The 24,511-nt window shown below is 34.6% G+C and overlaps 1 protein-coding gene across 1 annotated transcript in view; it reads right to left on the bottom strand.

Annotated features, from left to right (window-relative positions):
• GRIK2 (glutamate ionotropic receptor kainate type subunit 2) overlaps window positions 1-24,511 on the bottom strand; it is a 454,779-nt gene that overhangs the window by 253,282 nt on the left and 176,986 nt on the right. The window contains exons 5-6 of the mRNA XM_009285010.2: window positions 23,505-23,558; window positions 20,182-20,355 (exon numbers count right to left, since the gene is read on the bottom strand). Coding sequence (XP_009283285.1) covers window positions 20,182-20,355; window positions 23,505-23,558 — 228 coding nt within the window. The remainder of the gene's footprint in view (window positions 1-20,181; window positions 20,356-23,504; window positions 23,559-24,511) is intronic.

Raw genomic sequence — 24,511 nt, 5'->3', positions numbered from 1 at the left:
ATACTTACTCAGAAAAAATTTTTTCTCCCCTAGTTTGTCTTCCGGCAGGGCACTACTCAACTGGAATAAGTCATAAACAGATATAGGTAAATAATATTATCTTACTAGTTAGAGACCTCTAGGTCACATGAATTGTTGGACTAGTACTGAAGTGTATTTGTTGTTTCCTTTTTTTTTAAAAAATAACAACCAACCCTCAGATTCTTGCTGTGGTCCAGATAATGAGGAGAAGACATATTGAAAGAATAGCATCACAATAAATTGGCCCGTGAAGATTTGGCTGACTAGTTTCTGCAGTGCAACCTCTGGCTAATCTGAAAATGCTATGGAACCTCATAAACATTTTTAGCACTTTACACAATGAGGACCTTATCAAAAGAAAAGACCTGGAGCTTTGTCTACTTTTCTGACATACAGAACTGCGGTATCTATTTAAAGAGTTTAAAACTCCTTCCTCCCTCTCTCCATCTCTGGCAAGAACTAAACTGTTTGGGTTTACAGAATGCAACATGAGAAGAGATAATTTTGTCAGGTCTCTACAAAATATGCGTAGGTTGGTTTGGACAGATAAGGAGTGAGAGTCTTCACTAAATGTCGTCAGGAAGAAAGTAGTATAGATTGCTATAGTTTCTGATATGGTCTTTAACTTTGCTACCTAAGTCCTATCCAACCAGATTAATTGTTAAGAAGTTCCTTCAGGTGGTAAAATCTGCAAGAGTCCACAACAATTAAAACAGAACACACTGCTGGAAAAATTGACACAGTACTGATGAAAGGTATTCCAGGACCAGCCTTGAAAGCAAGAATATTCTTGTGTTTTGGGGAAACACAAAACAAGTAATCTTATTTATTTACAACTTTTACTGTATTGTTAGTGCATTTTTAGTTAGTTTATCAAAATACGTCATCACCTTGGTGTGTATGTAGTCACTGATTCAAGATAGGGCACCAAGTTAATATAGTCCGTATTAAAGAATACATATCTCCTTAGAGCTACAGGCAAGGCAGATTAGAATTGTAAACACATCAAAAGTCAAAGAACAATAAAATAAAAACAGTGGGGGAGTCTGTATGTGAAAAACCCACATACATCAGAAAGGAATAATTTCATCTAAGTTGAAGATGGCCAGCCAACCATCTAGGCTCTCTATAGACACCTCTTCATTAACACAGTCTATGCAGCTTTTTTAGGACAAATTTCTGTATTCTTCCTCTACTGACTGCAAAGGAAATATAGGCAATTACTAAACATCTGAATTTTACACAGATTAAGTTAGGAGAGGTGAATTCCACACATACTGTTTAGACATCATCTTCATTAGGAGGTATGTATGTACAGTTCACTCTGAAGCACAGGCAAAGGATATTAAACTTGTTCTCTGGGCAGTTTATCTGCAAACAGAAACAAATGAAGCCTAAGACATGGCCACCACAGTGAAAGACTATGTCTAAATATGCCAAGCCACTGCTGGATGATTTAGCAGACCACTAGCCATTCCTGGAAAGGCTCTACATGGTTTGCCACCAAGCTTTCTGCAAAGTTGCCTGTTCAACAGCTGCATAGAAAGGAGACAGGCAGATTAACCACTATGCCTATGACTGTACAGCAAAGACAAGCTCAATTCATGATTCTCCTTACATTAAAACACAGCAAACCAGCCAAGCGCTGAACAGAACATGGAAATGTAAGGTTTCTCATTGTTTCTTTTTATGGTGTGCTCATCATTTTATACATTGGACCCTTTTAAATTCTCAGTACTTTTAAAGTTTATTTGTTTAGGACATAGTCATGGCTGTGTGGCTGGATAGCTGTAATGATCAGCAACTTTGACTATCTTACAAAGATCACCAACATGTCTGATAGACATCCAACAAAAGCACATTTTAGTGTCTTCCAGGAGAGAAGCAACTGTCACTATATCATTTCTTTTACTGAATGAATTCACTAAGCGTTTTGATATTAGCATTAGTCTGATAATATCATGATTGATATATTCTAACACATCTTCTGTGGTTGTAAAAGCTTAAAAAATTCTATTTGAGACCACACTATATTTAATGAAGTTTTGTTGTAATCTGAAAAATTCACATGCCCGTTATGATTAAAATACAAGCAAAGCAGGAAGTGATGCAGATGCTTATCCCAAAAGAGAAGGGTAACTTACAGAAGAAAAGGAAGAATTGGTACTCTGGTTTACCAACTCTATGACGTCTGTGTGATTAAGCTACAATTCTTCTTCAGGAATATGAGTACAGCTTTCAATTTCATGGCTCTAACTGCTGTTTCTTTTGGAGAGGTTCCCTCTCCACACAAATAGTGCTCTACAGAGCTACTGGAGATTAATCTCTCGGACGACAGCCATGAGTAGTTGTTGTGTATACATTAAAGATCATAAGATAATTCAAGTTGAAGAGACCTCAGGACTTCCCTAGTCCAACCCCTTGCTCAAAGCAATGTCACTTCTGAGGTCAGACCACGTTGCTCAGAACTTTATCAGGTCTTGAAAACCTGCAAGGACGGAGACTACACAACCTCTCTGAGCAATCTGTTCCACTGCTTTACTTTCCTCATTGTGAAAAAGATTCTCCTTATATCCAGTCCAAACCTCTCTTCTTTCAGTTTATGCCTTTGCTTTTATGCTCACGTCATGCACTGCCAGGAATAGCTTGGCTCCATCTTCTTGATAAGCTCCTTGCAGGTACTGGGGGGCTGCTGTTAGGTCCTCACAAGGCCTTCTTTTCCCCAGGCTAGTTCCCTCAGCCTCTCCTCATAGTGCAAGTGGTCCAGTCCCTCAGCCCTGACAATCTTGGTGGCCCGCTGAACTTGCTCCAGTTTATTGAGGTCCTTCTTATACAAAGAAGTTACTGTACATGTTCTGTTCATGCTTCCAAATGTAATATTTGAAATGCTTCAATCTTCTGTTTGAGTCCTGACATATTTTGTTCAATTCCCTATTATCTCCAGGAAAAAGTAATTGCGTTCTTTATCAGTTTTATGTGTACTACTTCCACCCAAATAAGTCAAAGAAAACACAGCTTAGAGAAGGGGGGGGAGGCGGGCGGGGCGGAACCACAGACCTAAATATCACTTTAAGAATCCATTTTTAAGGGGGTAAAGTCACATTAAGGAAGCCTAAATGACCACATCATTCCATGATGTGCAATGGGTTGCTCCCAGTGATGCTTCTATCACACACACACAAAATTTGAAAAATGTTTATAGTAAAAAAAAAACCCAACCCAGTAACTTTTTACACTATTACAAAGCCTTAAATGAAAACATTTTCAGCATTTTCCATACATCTTACATTGAACTACACTTGGCTGAATATTAATCACCTACCTGTAATAATACAAACGGCTTCAAAAATTAGGTACTGCATTTCAAAATTATCACAACTTATGGAATACAAAGAAAACAATACCTTAGCAGTTCTGGAAAGTTGAACACATCTCTGCAAATGAAGAGATAGGAACACATCTTCTCAGGGAACAGCTTACTCTTTAGGAGCAAATCATTAGTAAATCTTGTGTTAGATCTGGTTGGCTAGTTGTTGCTAATTTATATTCCCAGAAAAGCCCTTCAGTATTTTTCTGTAACAACTATGATACCTAGTGTTCAGATAGTAAAGATTCTCTCCTGATAGTGCTTTACCTCCCACTGCTCTACTGATGGACTTTCTCCCTTGATCTTACTTGTAAGTCAATACAGGTCCCTGACATTCTGACTCTAACCAACAGCATTAAATAAACTTCATATAGATCATCTAAACACTTTGATTCCCAAGACTCATCTGACCAAAAGTAAAAAGAACATATGCTAGTATCCACAAGATAAAGAAAAGCAAACACTAATATATATGAAAATTTGAAAATCTGCTTGTAATTTTTACTCCTGGAATCTCCTCTCCCTTGTCTGATCTTTCATTCATCAATACGTTTTCACTCAAGCATCATCCTTATGAGTCTCTTGATTCACAGCTTTTTGAAAGGAGTGTGATCTTTGCCTCAGAGAACCGCTAGCAATAATGCAAAAGCTAAAAAAACTCACTGATTTTCTACCAATTTATTTTTCCCGAATTTTATTATGTCCAAGCTAAACTTCAGTATATACACACTTTATTATAGTGTTTCACATTTTACAGTTTCACTTTATTCTTCTTTCACTTGTATATTTCCAAGTATATCCCATATGGGGTTTTTTTAGGAATGAACCTCAAATGATAATCTGATCTCATCAAATTGAGAGTAACTTCAATAAAATTGACAGGTACGTTTATTTTTAACCTAATACAGCTGATTTCATTAAATGAACACACACGCTTTATCTGGGTGCAGAAAAAACTATAATCCTCACTTTTTTCTGTGTCTTTCTCCAGACAAATTGTAGTCACTAAATCCACTACAATGTCATTCAGTATTCTATATTCATGTCTAAATGACAGAATCAGCATTGACTTCTTTTTACAGTAGTAGATTTAAAAATGTCCTTATCGCTGATTTCATTAAATGAACACACACGCTTTATCTGGGTGCAGAAAAAACTATAATCCTCACTTTTTTCTGTGTCTTTCTCCAGACAAATTGTAGTCACTAAATCCACTACAATGTCATTCAGTATTCTATATTCATGTCTAAATGACAGAATCAGCATTGACTTCTTTTTACAGTAGTAGATTTAAAAATGTCCTTATAAATGCTTATAAATGCTAATAAAATATTTGTTCATAACCAAAGTAAACCTGAGCTTTATGTTTAGCCTTGCAAAACTACATACAAAGCTCCTTTGTCACAATTTATAAACAAACCCAATAAAAGTGTGCTTTATATGACACAGCTGTGTCATATAGGTCTGTAAGCTGTGCTTGAGACCTTATGACTTACTTTTTATTTAAAGATAACTTCTTTCAAGATTTTCACATTTAGACCCCTTTAAATTGCTTAAAAACAATTTCCTAACATTGCTGGTGTCTGTTACTTATCAATGACCTTTATCTAAGACAAGTATTTAGTCAATGTATAGGCCATATGTGGAACAGTAAAGTCACAGAAACCTAAGCATGTTCAATCCTAAAAGAAACACAGAGACAACACTCTCTGATGCAACTTGACATAAATTTCAATAAAAAGTATATTTATTTTTCTTTGTATATTTAGGTTTTTCATCTAGAATACTGTCTCAGGACTAAACCCAGCAAATTAAGATAGAGAACCCGACTTGTATTGAGGAATATTAATTTTTAAAGAAAAGGGTTGTGTTATTATTCTCCTTGTTAATTGCAAAACTGTGGCAAATCTAAGCATTTACTAATCGAAATCATTAAGCACATCTTTGCTTTGTACAAAGATATGAAGACCTAACTGTGCCAAAGAACAAAGAAGCCTTTCTAATTGCTCCCAGATGTTGCTATAAATCTTTCAATCCAAGGCAGAAACATCTCCTTCCATGAATATAGATTTTAGTTTTTCAATTCATGATCATGCAATGAATTTCAGGCTGAGGACCTCACATGCATGACAGTGCTCTTTGAACAGAAAGCGGTATGTCAGTGTTTACATTTCCACATTCAACTAGAAGTTGAAAACAAATATATCTAACTCTAGTAGATAATCCTATGTGTTTGATATTCTTTTTTTTTTTTTTAAAAAAAAAAAGAAAATTAAAGGATTAAAAACATCTTCAGAGGCACAAACAGAGCAGAAATATTCATAGGGGACACAGAAGTCGAGAAGATCACAGAGGTATGTTCCCCTGTATTGTGCTTCATAGAGGTATTTTCTGCTAATGGCAAAAAAATCCAACATCAAACCAACCCTCAAATAAGCTTAAAGCTCAGAGGATAAAAAAATGTTACAGCACTTTCTTCTTCAAAGTATCATTACTAAATTGGTTTCCGTGTAAATTTATATACATTGTGTTGGTATACATATTGACAGCAGACTTTAAAGTTTATAAATATGCAAGTATGTTGCTGAATTAATTCCCCCTGCCCCTATACACAACCATGAACCAAGAGAACCTGGTCCTCATGAGTGACGTCAATTACCTGGACATTTGTTGGGGAAACACCACAGTGGCACGCAAGTCGTCCATCAGGTTCCTGGAATGCACTGAGGACTGCTTCCTGCTACAGTTGCTGGACATGCCAACTAAGAACAGTGCATTGCTAGATTTACTGTTCACAAACTGAGAAGACTTACTTGACAACATAACTACTAATGGCAATCTCAGATGCAGTGGTCATAACATTGTGGAGTTTAAGCTCCTGCTGAGTACAGTGAAGACCAGTAGTAGGACAAAAACCTGGATTTTGTAAGAGCCAACTTCAATATGCTGAGAGCCCAGCTGTGAGGAATTCCATGGGAATTATCCATGGAGGGCAAAGGAGCTTGCATATGCTGGGAGTTATTCAAGAACAACCACCTGGAAACACAAGAACAGTCCATCCCCTACAAAGTAAAAGGAAGGCAGCAGAACAAAAGACCACCCTGGCTTAACAACAAGCATTTGGGTGTGCTTAAAAGCAAAAAAGAAGCATACCAGCTATGGGAAGGTGGCCAAATACCCATTGAGGACTACAAGAACCTTGCTAGGGCATACAGAGATGCAGTCAGGAAGGCTAAGGCTCAACTGGAACTGAAATTGGCCAAAGATGTCAGGAACAACAAGAAAAGGTTCTTCAGATATGTGACCAGTAAGCAGGAGCACAGAGACGACATAGGCCCATTGTTAAACAGTTTGCTGATGCCACTAAACTGGGTGGTAAGGGGGCATGTCAGAAGGGAAAGCCATCTTGCAGGGAGACCTGGATAGGCTAGCAAGAACTGTATGCAGATGACATAACCAAAGAGCCCAGTACAGGCTAGGATCTATGTGGCTGGGGGTCCTGGTGGACAGCAAGCTGAACATGAGTCAGCTGTGAGCTGCTGCAGCAACAAAGGAAAATCAGATCCTGGGCTGCATCCACAGGGGCATTACTAACAGAGAGAGAGATGTGATCATCCCACTCTGCTCAGCACTTGTCAGGCCGCACCAGCATACTCTGTCCAGCTACAGTCCCCACAATTCAAAAAAGACACAGACACACTGGACAGAGTCCAAAGGAGCACCACAAAGATGATCGAAGGGCTGGAAAACCTGCCCTCTGAGGAAAGACTGAAGGAGCTAGGTCTTTCCTCCCTGGAGAAGAGAAGGCTCGGGGGCACCTCATCACAGTATTCCCGTACTTAAAGGGCAGCTACAGAGAGGACAGAGGCTCTCTCTTCACAAGAAGCCACATGAGGAGGACAAAGGGCAATGGGTACAAGGTACACCAGAAGAGGTTTCATCTTGGTAAAGAAATTTTTTACAGTGAGAACAGTCACTGGATCAACCTCCCCAGGGACATGGTGGAGTTCTCGCCAGTGGAGGTTTTCAAGACAGTTGGACAGGGTGCAAGATAATCTCATCGTGGCTCCCTTTCCCACGAAAGGTTGGACAAGATGATCTTTTAAGGTGCCTTCCAACCTGGGCTGTTCTATGACTCTATGAAATCCACCGCTGGCCAAAAGGTGTCTATAGGTATGCCAGTTTTCTCCAAGGAGTCCAGGACAGTCCAGTCAGGAAATTTTGTGGACATGACCTTCTAAATTAGTTTAGAAACTTCATGAAATAACTGGCCAGCAGTCCTCCAGCTGCTAGTTTGATGTTCCCTGGCTTCAATTCTAGACATACTCTACTGCAAAACTACCTGTTCAGGAAGACCCTCCTACTTCCAGCATTCATGTTAACATGAATCACACTGTGTGAAGCACCCTAGGGACTATGACAGAAATTATGAGCACTGTACCAAAAAAGGGGTTTTTTTCTCAGTTTGAAGATGAATAAATGAAAAGAAATAGTTTCTTTTTAGCAATCTTGCAGACAAGAATATTCCTTCAGATACAGTTATTTTTATTTGGATTTTAACTACAATCTTACTCAAACTTTGGAATTACATCAGAATAACTGTCCTGTATTTTAAGCAAATAGAAGGCTAAGAAATCCAAAATAGTCTAAAGCTAATATTGTTTATCTTTTATGCAAACAACATTGAGAACAATCATATCATCAGGCATACACAATTTGTAAAGCGGTATTTTCTGAACTATGTCATTTTTCATTAAAAGACTGAAAAAGGATTGTCCCCTGTGTTCAGAAATACCTTGAAATTCTCAGTCCGCTCAAAATAAAAGAATGAAGGAGTGTAACAAAGCAACTTACATAAAACCATTTTTTTTTACATGAGCAACCTTTGAAGACCCATTTAAACAAATTATATACTTCACATTAAGTGCCAAAGTAGTCCAGTTGACTTCAACAGGACTACCAACAAGCTTTGTATTGCTTTTTTGGCAAGAAAGAACACTGAACATTTAATGAACTGAGGCCTCAGTCAACAGCACAATAAACAGATGGATTGAATAATACATACGTTGCTACATATGACAAAAAGAGATAAAATGAGATGTTGTTTTTATAAACAATATTGAGAGAAATTACATGCACAGAATATCCTTTACAAAATAATGCTTTCCTAGTAGCATTTCACCACTAGGCTTGAATAAATGAATCTATAGCATCAAAATAAGGAATTTTTAAAAAGTTCAGTATTTATTTCCAGGACATTACATAGCCTCTCATTATCTGAAACAGGATACAGCCTTATCTCTGCTCTTAACATACTATACATATGCTCAGGCCTTGGGAAGTGGGAGTATGAAGAGTATAAAAACTGTAATATCTGAAATCTCTGTTTCACAGCATCATGATACTTAATTCTCTTTAGTGCATTCAGTATGTTATTTTTTCACCTATTTCCCATGCTGAATGTGGCTTGGGACAGCAGAGGCCTCAGGTTCACAAAGAAAATATATAATAATCAAAGCACATTAATTTTGTTTCCAGTCTGACATAAAGGTATTGACATGCAGATTCAGGTTGATGCTTGAATTTTCCTAGGCACTGTTTAATAGTATGTGTGCTTGTGGCAACTGTATTCCCACTAGACTGTTTAAGTGGAAAATATATTCACTGCTACAATTCTAGTTAGAAGCTTGATTAAGCAGCCTAGATGCAGGCATATAGCACCATTTGACATATTCAAGGATGCACAAAACATCCACAGAAGGTGAGCAGACATGACTTTGGACTTACAGGAGACCTGTGGTCTTCTGGAGGGGCAGATGGAGGCCAGGCACAATATCCTGTGGCATCTGGTAAGCACTAAAATTGAGTCCAGGATGTCCTGGACAGGAAATAGAGTTACCCCTTAGGAAAATGAATTTAAGCAATAACTATATATCTGATCTGGAAGAAAGTCCCCGTGAAGTCTACATGTACTATATGAACCCATTTAAAATTAGAAATAGCGTGCTGCAGCTTAAGGAGATAAGCAAAAAAAGATTTATAGGGAGAAGTAATATCTTTTATTAGACAAATCTATATACATCTGGAAATGGAAAAAAATGGAAAAACATTCAAGCACATACCGTTTCAGGTCTTTAGCAGAGAGGATGGCATGCCCAGAAGCTTGTTTATTTCCACCAGCTATGTCAACTGGTCTAGTAATTAGTAAGTATTAATTAGTAACAGAAAGAAATAACACATTCTTGTTTTTCATAAATCAGAAGTATATAATGAAGACAGACAGAGCTTACCAAACTGTGCCCAAATTAACTACCTGAATATTCAGAGACAAATATTTACTTATGATTTTCACTCTTTTTCACTCCATTACAGCATGTAGTATTTAATACTCCATTAAAAAAAAAAAAAAAATCAACTCTTTAGTTCATCTGCATTACCATATCTAAGCCTGGCATGCATGTAGCAAACTAAAGGTTATCCAAATTACACACATATACTGATTTCCAAAGGACCAGGATTTTACCCAGAACATACTTTTAAACCTCACTATTGAGCTGAACACATACCAGCCCTAACAGGCAGTGCCACTGTGAACCTGGTGAGCACAACAAGAGCTAAATTGATGGTCCCTTCTCTCCACAAACTGAATGATTTACATTGCTGCTTAACTTAGCATGGCTACACTGTCACCATTCTAAATCCTACAACTGTAGCCATAATGATTGCTAGAGTTGTTCATTCCTGCAAATAAGTCTGCTGATTACCAGCTTTAATTGACTATGCTGCTCCTAAATACAACATTCTTTAACCATAACAGCAAAGAAACAGAATAATAGTAATCTTGCTTTTGGTTCACTTTTCCTGAAAAGTTACAATAAATACGGTGTATAAATAAACTATTAAACTGAATTTCAGAATGCATATCCTAAGAAAACTATCATCTTTGACAGATAATGGTATACTGGGTTACAGTCCTCAGACTTTAAATTTCATACAGTGCAGACACTTGCATTTTTCCTGAGTAAATGCACTTAAGTTCCTATGTCAAAAACCAACCTATGCTTCAGCTAATTTTCCAGACTGCATAGGAGCTTTTGCAGGTTGCACAAGCTCTGCCATTTCCCTACTTGCTGTTACGCTGAGTTCCCTCTATTACTTTGTAAAGATGTAGCAGGAGAGTTCTAACATGAAAGCATTATATAAATCCATGTTAATCTTACTATATTTATAAATATATGCATACATCCTCAAACCACATCTGGAAGAATTCCATGAAATCTTCCATAGGAGAGAAGCTGCAATTTCTGCTAAATGCTATACAACACTTGGACGTATCTTTCCTTCAGGATAGGATCACAAGTTTCTGATAGATCCTGCCTCCTAAAATACCAAGAAAGACTACATACAGGAGTCAAATATTTAATACTGCAATTAATTCTCAGAATAGCTGACATATCATTTCTAAAATATCTTACAGCATGAAATCCTGCATAGTCCCTAAACTCATGAAATTAACTGTGCCTAGGGGAGATTCCTAGCTTGTAATGCAGTAATAAGTAATTGTTTAGTATTTCCTTTGAAGTACACATTTGCTGCCACACTGTTTTACTAAACACATCTCATCAGCAAATCCAGAAAATTCCTTTTGCTAAAGGGATAATTATAAAGCTGTCTACATAACAAGCTATCCTCTTTGAAGCTCTAAATCAGAATCCGAGGCTGTTTTGCTATAATGAATATTTCTTTTTATTTTTATGGATATTTTTACCCTCAGGAACCTTAACAGCACCTTTTTCTCATCAAATCCTTCTCTCCGGTCACAGTGCCTGCTAGCAGTTACTAAATTATTATTTAACTAGCTATCTATCTCAAATACAACCTTTATTTCCATATTGTTAGGTAGAGATAAGAAATTGCAGTTTCACAAATATCCTTTTACTGTTAACAGAACTAAATGACTAATTTGTAACAAGTTATTCAACAAATTGGAAGTCTTATCTTCTATAAAATAAATTCATTGCTAAATTAAAGAGATTACCATTTCAAATCAAGAACGTAAACAAGTATGAAATAATTTATTATTTAAAAAAAAAGAAATCAAAGCATACTCTAAGGAATTAGAAGGATGTAAAGTAGCTGTAGATTCCGTTAACACTGCTAGATAAGCACCTAACTGTCATTAAAGCACTAATTGAACAAGCTTAAAAATACTACACTTGCAATGAATGTATTCTTTTTTACCCCCAAGTAACTATAAAAGTCTATTTGCCTAAAGGAAAACAAAACTAAATTTTAGAACTATCTCAGTGCAGAATTTGTATCCAGTGTAATAACCTATCTATATCAGTTTGTACAGTTATTGAAAATTCTGACATCAAGGATGAATAGAGTAAATCAAACTCCAGAAGTGTGCTGAAAGAAAACCCTGGACAACACCATAATTTTTTTGTTTCCTTTGGAAGGAAATCAAACCAGTGAATTTTGGAGAGCACTGCACAAGAAACTAAGAAATTGAGGTACAGAACAAAATCAGATTAAGAAATAAACTGAACTAAATATACAAAATACTAGCATTGCTAATAGACTATATTTCCAGTTTTTCATCTCCCCAATTTCTTGAGTCAGTAACTAAGAGCTTAATTTTAACAGTGTTTGGTTAAAATCTAATCTCTTCCTTTATCACCACTGTATTTTTTTTATTCACACTTTTTCTTGGTTCATGCTGCTCACCTAAACCTTGATTAAAATGGATCTGAAACACCTAGATTCAAATTCTTTTTTTTTTTATTTTTTTGGGGGTTCGGGGTTTTTTTTGAGAGGGGTATTGAACCTGGGAAATATACACTTGTCTTTCATAGCAGTAGAAGAGTGCCCTCAATATTATTCATGTCCAATTATCTGATATGGGAGTTATTTATCTTTTTCATTAAAAACATCATTAAGCCTTGGTTATATCATGATAAAAAACTGAATCGCTTTTTTTAATTCTAGATTTTAAAGTTTCAGATGGCTCTTAAGCTACAAGTGCCATGGTTTCAATGCCTTCCCTTACCCTCTTCATCTCTTCCAATCCTGTTTATAATTGAAAAAAGTATACTTTCCAACTGTATTAGCTTAACCAAATTAGTTTAACATAATTAAAAAAGCTTTACCAAAAGTAAGTCAAAGGGCTCTGATGATTATCGCACTCTTCCACCTGATTACAGCTGGCCATTTAACATGGCCTTCATGCATTGGTCCTATTCATTACAAGGTTTTAGGGTTTTTCAAAAAAATTGATTTAATGCAACTGAAAATACACCATTGTTGTCCATCCATACTCACCCTTCCACAAATTCAACAAAACTTCTAAGAATATTAAACTAACTAACCACAAAGCTAACAAGGTGAACATTCAGATGAACTAGACTACACAGGACAGTCATAAGGTTTGGACATTGGGAGGTCACTTTGTGGAAGTTTTCTTACAATCAGGGGAAACAGAGAACAAAGAATATAATATATAAATGTGTCTCCCAAGTCTTTGGCTGTGCAGATATGGAGAGCTAATTAGGGGAAAATACCTACACACTTATGAATCCAACATTATTCTCTCTTTCATTTCCATTCTCAAATTCCAAAGCAATTATAACTTCAGCATTTTTGCTGTCTCTCTCAAAATCGCTAGTTTTAAAATGAATTTCCTAGACAGCTCTGTGGAGTGAATGCATTTGTATATTCTTTCAATTCAAGACAATGTATGAAGGTATTAGCATTTTTCCCGGTCATCTTTGCATCTTTTTTACAGTTATGTATTTAAGAAAATATCCTTGGATCTATTCTCCTTATCCGAGGAAGTCTATACACCAGCATTTAAAAATTTCAAATCTTTATTCATAAAATCTTCTCTCTCTTTTTTTGAATCAGATTAAAATCTCATACACAAAAATGAACCATAAGCCCATCCTAGGTATGCAACAAATCTCCACATTTTTGCCCTCAGTATTTACTATCACTCTAAATTTTTATTACAACTAGTTTTCACTTGTTGAGAAATATTATGTTTCATGGTGGAGAGCACCTAAGCTTGAAAAGCACACTATGTCCAGAAAAGAAAGGAGAAATTAAAAAAATATGTAAAAATATAAACAAGAGAATTAAGAGTGGAAAGAGAAAGCATACAACTAAATAATGCTCCATTCTGCTAGGCAGCCTACAAAATGTACCAGACCCATACAAACTATGAATTTTCTGAGGAAACACTTATTATTACATATATTGACTTTAGCTATAGCATTCATCAAGTACCACAGTGCTTCCCTGCACCTGCCATATACAGCTACTAAAGTGAACATTAAAGAATAGAATTAATAGTCAGAATAGAAAAAAGTACAGTCTTTTCTATGTAAGATGAAAGCAGATAGCTAAATCGGATGACAGGCAAAAGCAATTAGTAAGGAAAACTTTACGTTAATGAAGCAGCAGAGCTTGTCAGGTCATCTTAATTATGCATGCTAAATTCTGACTTGAGGCACAGAAAACTGTGGAAGATTAATAGTTGTAGAGTAAAATAATTCTGAACTCATAACACTTTATTCATGCTCTACTTTGCTTGGTCTGAATCATGGTTGTCATCTATAAATGTAGGAGTGCATTTCTGCTCAGGGTTTGTTGTTTGGTTTTTTTTTTTCCTCTTTCTGTGTGCTACTTGTATAGACTCAAAAATAAGAAGTCAAGTATACCAAAGTAAAATTTCTTGAAAATAGTATGTTACTCCTCTGTTTTCCAGAATATCTTTCTGTTAATACAGTACAGATGACAATACTGTTAGAATTTAACAAAAATATTCAGTCGTCATAATTAAGTAATTTTTCCATCTTGCAGGAAAATCCAAAATTCAAGTTTTTTGCTCCAGGCTAGATCAGGATGAACCCTTGCAAATCTAAACTTTTTTACAAAATAAAAGATAAAGTTACATACATTAAATGTTTTTATTTCATTCTGGTTGTTTGTTTTTTTTTTTAACTTACATTATAAATTAGTTTTTCAAGAAGAAATCTTATTCTGGTTGAAAAATAGTGTGTTTTTTTCAATGCCGAGTCAATTTGCTCTAGTGGTTGCTAAGTAGCAACCACTTTCAAATTTTAGAATTTAGTATAAAGTTAGTGAAAAATAACAGTAATGAATATATCATATATCAGAGAATTGTTTAAAGATCCTCAATCTAGTTAGAAGCTGTTTAGTAACATTGTAACACAAGGCTCCACTTCAGACTAATTTCAGTCTGTATTGTAATCTGCAATGGTGAAATATTTTCAAGGCAGATTGCCTCAACAGAACCACAGGTTTGCATACCTGAATCTATCATACATTTTGTATACAAAATAACCCCATTCATTTTGGTGACATACAACTCCAAATATTTATCTTGGAGCGAACTTCAAAACTTTCAGTAATGCTATTCAACCTCTTTTGATTTGAATGCTGTTCATATATTATAAATAACTAGTCTCTGGAACAGAAATGTGCATGGAAAAAATATTCTGCAGATGTCTTTATTTTACTTTTATGCACCAGCTTCTATAACCCTGTAAAAGATGTCTAGGCAACTAAACATTCTAGCAGAATAATTAAGCCATAAATAACCCCCTGGTAATCCAGTCTGGCAGCTGACCAAACCAATACCTGGTGTTTTGTACCTTAATGTTCAGTATATTTAAGCTTCTCATAGATGGAGCAAGTTCAAAAGTTAACGACCCACACTGCCCACAGTCTAACTTTATAAATGTGCATTTTGAACTGCTAACAAGTGAAATTAGTGGTGAGAAACAGGGAAATGCATGAATGAACAGACATTTACCAGCTAGATTGTGACAGATTAGAGCCACTTTCGTTTTTACTTGGAAACATGTGAGAAGCCAAAGAAAAAAAAGACACGTTTATGTATTGCTGAATTAAGTCAGGAAGTGCAAGATCAAGTGAGAATTCATTACAAAGTTTATTCTAGTCTGAAAAAGCCCCAGCTTTGGATTTAACATGGACAAAGATTTTATTCATTATTTCACTGGGAATTTTTCTCCCAACAGTAACAAGAAGAAACAAGGAGACAATGAGAAAAAGATTGAGAAATGTTAGATACAGTTAATTCTACTAGTAAGAAAGATAAAGTATTGCGATAGATTGGTCTTTGACTTTTCTTTTCTTCTGGTATTTTCTAAAGGGATGCTTTATTACCTGTGACAGAATTATAATTAACGTATTCCTGTACTTTTATTATAAGAAAAAAGGGCCATGGCATGTGCCAGTTCCATGTGATCTTTACTTTTAAAAGCACTATATATTTCTTTCTATCTGTTTAGTAAGAGGATGGTGATACAAAAACAATGATCAAAGTAAACACAAAGTAACTTAGTAAGCTATACCATGTGTGCACATGCACTCCTGCACTATTGTGTGACAAAGATAAAAAGATACAAATATATTTGAATAGCAACACATTTAGACTGTTATTTACATGTTATGAGGATAAGCACCACTTTGATTATCCTTGGACTAATAAAGAAATATGAAAGAACCATCAAAAGTATAAATGAAATCTACTAGTATGTGAATCATGATAGAAAAGCCTCTTCAATAAAAGTAGACCACTGAGACTTCCTCAGGATTTTTAGGTATCATATTAAAAGTATATTCACAGTTTTATTTCAAAGTCACCAATTAATTTGGACTTCAGTAGAAATCATATCTATTTGATTCTTATAAACATTTACACAAGCAAACTTTATATCACAAGAAGTTTGTGTAAAGAAAACATGTATAGTCTGACACAACATGGCAAATGATTTCCAACATTTCCACAGATTTTCTGGAGTCACAGAAAGAACAAAGCCAATTGTGCTGTAGTTACTCTCCAAATCATAGAATGGATTTAGTTTCTTTATTATTGTGCTGGTTTTGGCTGGGGTAGAGTTAATTTTCTTCACAGTAGCTAGTGTGGGGCTATGTTTTGGATTTGTGCTGGAAACAGTGTTGATAATACAGGGATGTTTTACTTATTGCTGAGCAGTGCTTACACAGAGTCAAGGCCTTTTCTGCTTCTCACACCGCCTCACCAGTGAGTAGGCTGGGGGTGCACAAGAAGTTGGGAGGAGACACAGCTGAGACAGCTGACCCCAAAGGGATATTCAATACTATATGACATCATGCTCAGCAATAAAACTAGGGGGAAGGTTGGCGGGGGGGCCGCTACTCAGGGACTGGCTGGGCATCAGTCAATTGGTAGTGGGCAATTGTTTTCATTTGCATCACTTGTCTTTCTTGGGTTTTATTTCTCTCTCCTTGTTATTTTCCTTTTCATTACAATTATATTATTATTATTATATTTTATTTCAATTATTAAACTGTTCTTATCTCAACCCGTGAGTTTTCTCACTTTTACCCTTCCAATTCTCTTCCCCCCATCCTGCTGTGGGGAGAGTGAGCGAGCAGCTGTGTGGTGCTTAGTTACTGGCTGGGGGTAAACCACAACAGTTATACAAATAAGTCAACATTTATCAAATAATAGAATGATTAAATATGGCAGCATTCATTAGTTTAAATTTGTTTTTCCAAAGCCCATACAAAGAATCTTAAGAAATCCCAAAAGGAGAGTGAAATGTGATGGAAAATTTGTTTTTCACCACTAATCTTCTCAGGTGTGCCAAAACATCACCCTTTCCAGAGCTGTCCTGAGGAGCAGCCTAGAAACAAAGGAAAAACTATCCTAACTGAAGTCAATAGGATCCACACTTGGAAATTTGACTTGGAACATTCCAAAGAGATGAGATGAAATTTTATACCCACTTTTTATCATATTGGGATACTAAAGGTCAGATAATTATGAAGAAAATTACATATTAAATTAGTTATACAAGCCTACAGAAAACAACTTAAAACAAGACTTAAGACTGGGAACTCTATGAATCATAAATAAGGAAATGCAATGTCAGAGTTAAATTGATAGTTCTAACTCTGTCATGATGGCTAAGTTGATGTACATATGGTGGAAAAGTCAGAAGAAGAAGGACATAACACAAACACCACCAGAGCTTATAAACTTTATGATCCATAACTGCCTGGTTTTACACCATTAGAAACCAGTTAGTCTTCACTGAGGTCTCTAAATGCTCAGAGATATACAAAGCTCACTTTTTTATTTGACAAATTCTCGAGTTTCAGGTGTTTTAATACCTGATTAAATGGCATTTAGCTATGTGGCTTAAGCTGAATGCGCTCCCATTAAGCAGGCTTATTGCTAATATTTTTCTGAATAAGCTGTAGTCATTATCAACCAGTGAAAATAAAACAATTTCCCAGTTCAGCCCACATCAGTTAGAGTATTCCATAACAGCAGTTAATATCTGTGTAGAATCTTTAATTCCTGAGTGCATTTCTGACTTAAAATACACATGAACAACAGTGAAATGGAAGTCAAATTTTACAAACTTAACAACTATATTGATAATAAGTCAATAAAATGACTGATTTTATTCCACTTATTTTATTCTGAGCACAGGAACAACTTTGGGCAATGATGTCATGACATAACTTTCTTTTACACCTTCCAAAGACATTTCTTGTAAAACTGACATCCTGTGAATGCTTTTTCTGTATCTAAGGGCCAAATTATAAAAGCTCTGTAAGCACCTAACACTTGTCAGGATTATTAGGCCTTTAAATATCCTTTAAATTTTATCTGCATATCTCAGGTATCTAAAACCCAGGTAATCAAAGCACGTTTAGATGCTTAATCAACATAAAGAATCCCCATAAAATATTCATCACAGTCTGTGTGAATACTTGGTTCCAGTTAGATTTACAAAGAGGGCTCTTAAGGGTCCAGAAGAGAAACCACTGTATTTTTCATGCACTTCTTTATCTTTTTCTATCCTGAGGCAAAATAATGGTGTAAAGTATGGTCTTACACAGTCATATACTAACAATAATAGGTTTCTGCCTCACACCAGAAGCTTTTCTGAGAATGGCACTTTCTTTACAGCACCACAAAACATGAAAAACATGTGACTGGCCCACAGAACTCTATTCCAATATTTATTATTCTATGATTTTATTGACCACAGCCCTATATTCTGATAAAGTAACTATTGCTACAGATCTTGGTAACTATCCGAAGGTTTGAGATCAATTATATCTTTGATCAATGCATAAAATATACAACCACAATGAGTGAGAGGAACTGCTACAAATTTTAAATTGAAAAAGATAAAAATCAAAGAATGAAAATATTAATGCAAACAAGGAAGCATGAAACAATGACTTACAATAATAAGCAGCAGCTATATGTAAACCAGATGCATACTTCACACATTTCTAAAACTTTGGGGGATGCATTTGCTTATTTGGAATTAGAGAAATGAACAATCTAACTTTACATCCCATCGTATAGTACTTTAAAAGTGCAGCGCAACAGAACTAGTCAATAAATTAAATGTAAAATGTTTCCAATTATCATGCTCAAGAAACTATATACAAGTGAATAGAAGAAAAAAGGTATTTTTCTCTAAAAAGGGTAATTTTCTAAAAACACGACAAAAGTAAAATTAACTTTTTAAAACATTGATTGTCAGTATCTAATGTCTATAAAGTCTTTAAATCATATCAGCGCAACAGAACTAGTCAATAAATTAAATGTAAAATGTTTCCAATTATCATGCTCAAGAAACTATATACAAGTGAATAGAAGAAAAAAGGTATTTTTCTCTAAAAAGGGTAATTTTCTAAAAACACGACAAAAGTAAAATTAACTTTTTAAAACATTGATTGTCAGTATCTAATGTCTATAAAGTCTTTAAATCATATCAGTAGGAAAAAAATGTTCAAAAGATTAGCTATGCGGCTCAATTAACACAATCTAGATAATTGATAGATAACTAAGATACTAATCTTCAGGAAACAGAAGTTGCTATTTTTCAAATGGAACATGAAAAGGCCTCTAAAAAAAAAAGAAATAATAAATCTGAAGAGCAGTGGAATTCTGTCAGCAAAGATGTTACAACTCATTCTAAGTGGAAACTTAGATCTTTCAACAAATTTGAAAACTAAAGAGGTCCTAATGTAGGATATGTTTTAAAATAAATCTCTTCCTGACATTATAATTCTAGATTTAATTCCAACTAATGAGCAGAAACTCACTGAAAACCTAGTAATGAAAGTTTATTTGCATGAATGTAATTGTGATTTTCATGAAGTGAGGCCAGAGAATAATGGCAATGGAAAAAAAAAAAAAACAACCAACCAGACTAATTAGCTATGTGAAGACATAGAAACTGGAAATGATAGTAAGAAGTGTTATTTATTTTTTTTTTAAAAGTATTCATAAAATATAAAAAAAAGAATTATGTAGAAATGAAATAGTACACATTATTAATGAATGAATCTTAAATGAATAAGACACAAAACACAGAGAAAGAGAGAATTGTGGTTTAGCTTGATTTGTGCTGAGATTTGACATGATCCAACACAAAATTTTCACCAACAAAGTAAGGAAATATGGACTAGACAAATTAGACATTTACAATGTGGCACTATCACTTGGAAAAAAACACAGTATGTGTAATTTTGAAAGAAAGTTAATATGGCCATGTATTCAGTCTACAGAATATTAACAGAAACACTACAGTTACTCTCTGACTCATGTTTACAATAATATTTGGTCTCGTACCTCTAAACAATTTTAGTAACAGAAATAAAAAGTTAAAAGTATTTTTAGCTTCACAAACATACACAAAAAAGGAACTAAACGCTGATAGTCATACCGTCATAAATCCATCCAGCAAACCTGAATCAGGCTTAGGAGGTGCTTGCAATCGCTCCATAGACCACTTTTCAATGATAGATGACACCTGGGTATTTTCCGTGTTTAGAATTCTGAATCCAGTCATATTAACACCACTATACCGATAGGGTTCCACATCCAAGGCAAACAGGTCCTGAAAAAAATTACCATTGTATAAATTCTTTAATACACTGCAATTCCTATTTCAATTGTTAGACCTGATGGTCTAAACTGAAATTTACAGGAGTAACAGTGCTATTTATGCTAGGAAGTATGCTCTGTTTATCTGGGGGCCTGTGTCTGTGAGCAAGCAACTCAGCTGACCCTATAGTGGGAGTAATCTGATTCACAGAGGAAGAGCAGCTTCAACTGCCTTTAAAAAAAAAAAAAAAAGCCTTTTAGGAAATGCTAAGTGCTGTGGCAGAACTGTATCCACTACTAGTTAGGCTTAAATACTAAAGTAGACTTAAATATTACTATTAATTGCTAAAAATATTATTATTAATCACTACTTCTTTGGCTTATCAGAACAGACTTAAATCATAAAATAAACAGAATGAGTTTCCTTGCATCTGCACTCTCTATGAAACTTGAACATGTTGATCTCTAGATGTTAAATTGGGGGGGAGAGGGGAAATGTACGTGGCTTTAAAGTTAACCAAAAGCATTTTTCACAGCTATTAATCATACTTCCAAACATGGACATATCTTTGATTAGGAATTTATCTTTGCAAGAATAACCTTTGCCAATTAATGTATTTTCAATACATATGTATGTATGTGTGTGTATATCTAGCCCCCCAACACACACAGAGGCAAATACAAATTAATAAAAAGAAGAAAATAAAATTTTAGATCAAACAAGTAAACTCAAGATTATGCCAATCCTTTGACAGAATCCTTAGAAACAATGTAGAACCAGTACTTGACTTCAGGAAACTCAGGTCTAAGATCAAGTTTTGAACATGGGAAAAAATAAAATAAAATTAAGTTGATGATAAAAACAGTCATGACTCACTAGACCTAGGTACGTGCATTATAAACAAACTTTCATTTGGTTTACTTACTGGTTTTTTAAATAATTTTTTTAAGTGACATAATCAAGGTTATACATAACTGTCCTATAACTTTATTTTACTTTCACTGAATATAGGAATTCTCCACATAATTCATACTTAGTCATTCATCTCATTTTTAATTTATTTTTTGCTGGCAGTTTAATATGTTATAAATTTCCATGAAATGGTAGTGTCAGGTGTAACACTTGCCTGAATCCATTTTGTTTACTGGCTAGAGCTGAAGAACATTAAATATTTACTATGGAAAACCAGAATATAATTCATTATTAATTGTTAACATCACTAAGCCCACAAAAATATCAACCAGTTATCAATCACTACCCATTTTTAATTATAGCTAGTAATTATGATACCATTTTCCATATATAATACCTAAGATATACAGGTGTCAAAATGCTTTTAAGTTATTCATTTACAAATAACCTATCTCATCCTCCTTCTAAAGAAATAAAACATTTTATTGCAAAGGAAAGGTTGAAAATAACTAGAACTATGTTACATCTTTCCCTTTAAAAACTCTCTCAGTTTTTACTGTGAAAGAAGTCAGAACCTTAGATGTAATTATTTCATCCAAACACATTCATATTTACACTGGAATATAATAAATATACACAACAATACTATGCATATATTATAAACACACACAGGTCGGAGTATTAATGAGCTACTGCATTAGACGCTGAATCAATCAAGAGGAGAATACACAGAAGAGTGCTGTAAACACTGTAACTGGAAAATTTATTTGACAGGACTTTCACCATGTCAGGTAAGAAGCAATTAATTTATCAAAACATCTAAATTCTGATGCAAGTTCCAAAGCTACATTGCAAAATCAAAATCTATCATCCCTTTGTACACACTAAATTATCCTTTGATAGCTCCAAGTCAATATAATACTTGTTTCTCTTAAAAAAAGCTAATGTTCTAATAAGAACATTAGAAATAAGAATAATAATAAGAAATAAGAATGACAGAAAATCCTGATTTTTAAACATAGCTTTAAGAATAAAAATTAAATGCCAATGGACAGCATACCACTCAAAGAAGCAATTTTCACCATTAACAAAATGAAAATTTAAAAAATAAAAAATCCCTTGAAACATCTAGAATCCATTTTGATAGACTAGTGAGGGAAATTCTATTGCATGCAATCCTAAATCCGTAAGTGATAGAACTTACCCTTCTAAAATAAGACAGGTACTTGTGCAGGGTATTTTGCCTTTACAGTTCTAATGAACTTCACAAACTATTTTGTCTTTTATTCAACAAGCTATTTCCATGCTAATACTTTCCATGACCTTCTGTTTTGTGATTCTGAGGTAAGCTTTCCATCCTACCAAAAGGGATTAAGTCCGTAAGGACTTAAACATGTATGTGACTTTAAACATAGGTCATTTCAAGCATGGTTTTACCAAGGCATATCTGTCTCATGCTTGAAATGACATGTATTTTAAGAACCTTAATGAACTGCAATCTAAATAGGCAAATTTGAACACAACGGAAAACAGAAATGTGCCCAACTGTAGTTTCTAGAGTGCTATTTTACTGACTTTTAAACTGTTTCTTAGTTAGGCTGTGGTGAGCAGCAAAAAAGGTCTTCACATACATTTGTTATGTTTTCTTAGAGCATTCACATTTTAAATGTTCATTTATTGCAAATGTTAAATCTGATGGTTCCAAGAGTGATCAAATTCCTTCTTAGTTACTTTTACAATAGACACCAAAGAATATTGCATAATTCATGTGCCTAAAAGGCTCATGTGGACTGTTAAATAAAATGCTGCTAATATTCACACCAAATCATTCAGGAATCACATGACAGTGAAAAATTACCTTGAAAAATGTTGGATTAAAAATATGGAATATATGAGTAAGTTTAAAATGTCATAACCTTCACATAGAAATAGCTAAAAGAGAAAAAGGACAAAATTCATAATATAAATAATCAATTATGAATTATATACTTAACCCCGCTTGAAATTTAAAAACTGCAGCGCTACAGAGTCAGTTGCTTTTTAGGGTCTATCAGTTTCCAGGGCACACTGTTGAACAATAATTAAACCATCCTGATGAGTTTTCACTGAAAGTAAGAAAACTCAACAGAGGAAACATCATGTACTCACACCCCATTCCAGAGAGACCTTTTTCACTTTGTCAAGTAATATAATTAAGAAAAGTAACATCTTTCTTAGATGCCATCAGTATGTTTTTATAAGCCACTTACCAGTGTGGTAAAGATATAGTGATAGTATTCTGTCATCATTCCCATAGCTAAAGCCTTAAAAAAATAAACAAAAGGTTAATGTTTCTGAGGTCACATAATATTTTTATCACACTTACATGGCAAATGAAAAGCTGCAAAAGAACACTACTGGGATCAGATTGTAGGGTTGGAATTATACTAAAATTAGGTCAAGCAAGTCATTTCCTAGCAGTTAGAGCAGATTACTGACTATTAAAGGAATTTATGAACCAGATCTTCTGATAGAAAACAAAAGGTTAATGTTTCTGAGGTCACATAATATTTTTATCACACTTACATGGCAAATGAAAAGCTGCAAAAGAACACTACTGGGATCAGATTGTAGGGTTGGAATTATACTAAAATTAGGTCAAGCAAGTCATTTCCTAGCAGTTAGAGCAGATTACTGACTATTAAAGGAATTTATGAACCAGATCTTCTGATAGAAAGAATATTATTAGACTGTTTATTGCAGTAAATGTGAAAGAAGCTTATAGTTTTACATACTAATGGATGCATTAAGTTGCCACACAAAATTTGAGTAGACAATATTTTCATTCATTATTGAACCCTTCCCTTAAAAAGAATAACCTAATAGGAAATATTTTTTCTATTTTGATGAACAATACTATGCATTTAAAAGAAGGACCCAAACTTACATGTGTGTACATTTTTCCAACCATGGAAGAAAATACTCGAGTCAACTTTTGAACAGTGAGATACATACTACTTCAGTAAAAATGAAGAACAAATAGTCATAGTATTACTCTGTAAACTCAGATATCTATCAAGTACCTTCATGTGTCTTGTTACTTATGTATTACCAAATAGTTTTTGATCAACTGTGCATTTTAAAATGTTCCTAGTTTTCTCTTAACAGCATAAGAACAAATATTTGAAGATACAATTTTAAAGCAATAAACTATGGATGTCTCATCACTCCTATTCATTACGGGCATTTTCACCTGAAAAGCATGTATCTTCATGCT

Source organism: Aptenodytes forsteri, unplaced genomic scaffold, assembly GCF_000699145.1.
Source record: "Aptenodytes forsteri isolate BGI_AS27 unplaced genomic scaffold, ASM69914v1 Scaffold171, whole genome shotgun sequence".
Lineage (NCBI taxonomy): Eukaryota > Metazoa > Chordata > Aves > Sphenisciformes > Spheniscidae > Aptenodytes > Aptenodytes forsteri.
Note: the sequence above shows the minus strand (reverse complement) of the source record. Positions and strands in the feature narration are given on the sequence as shown.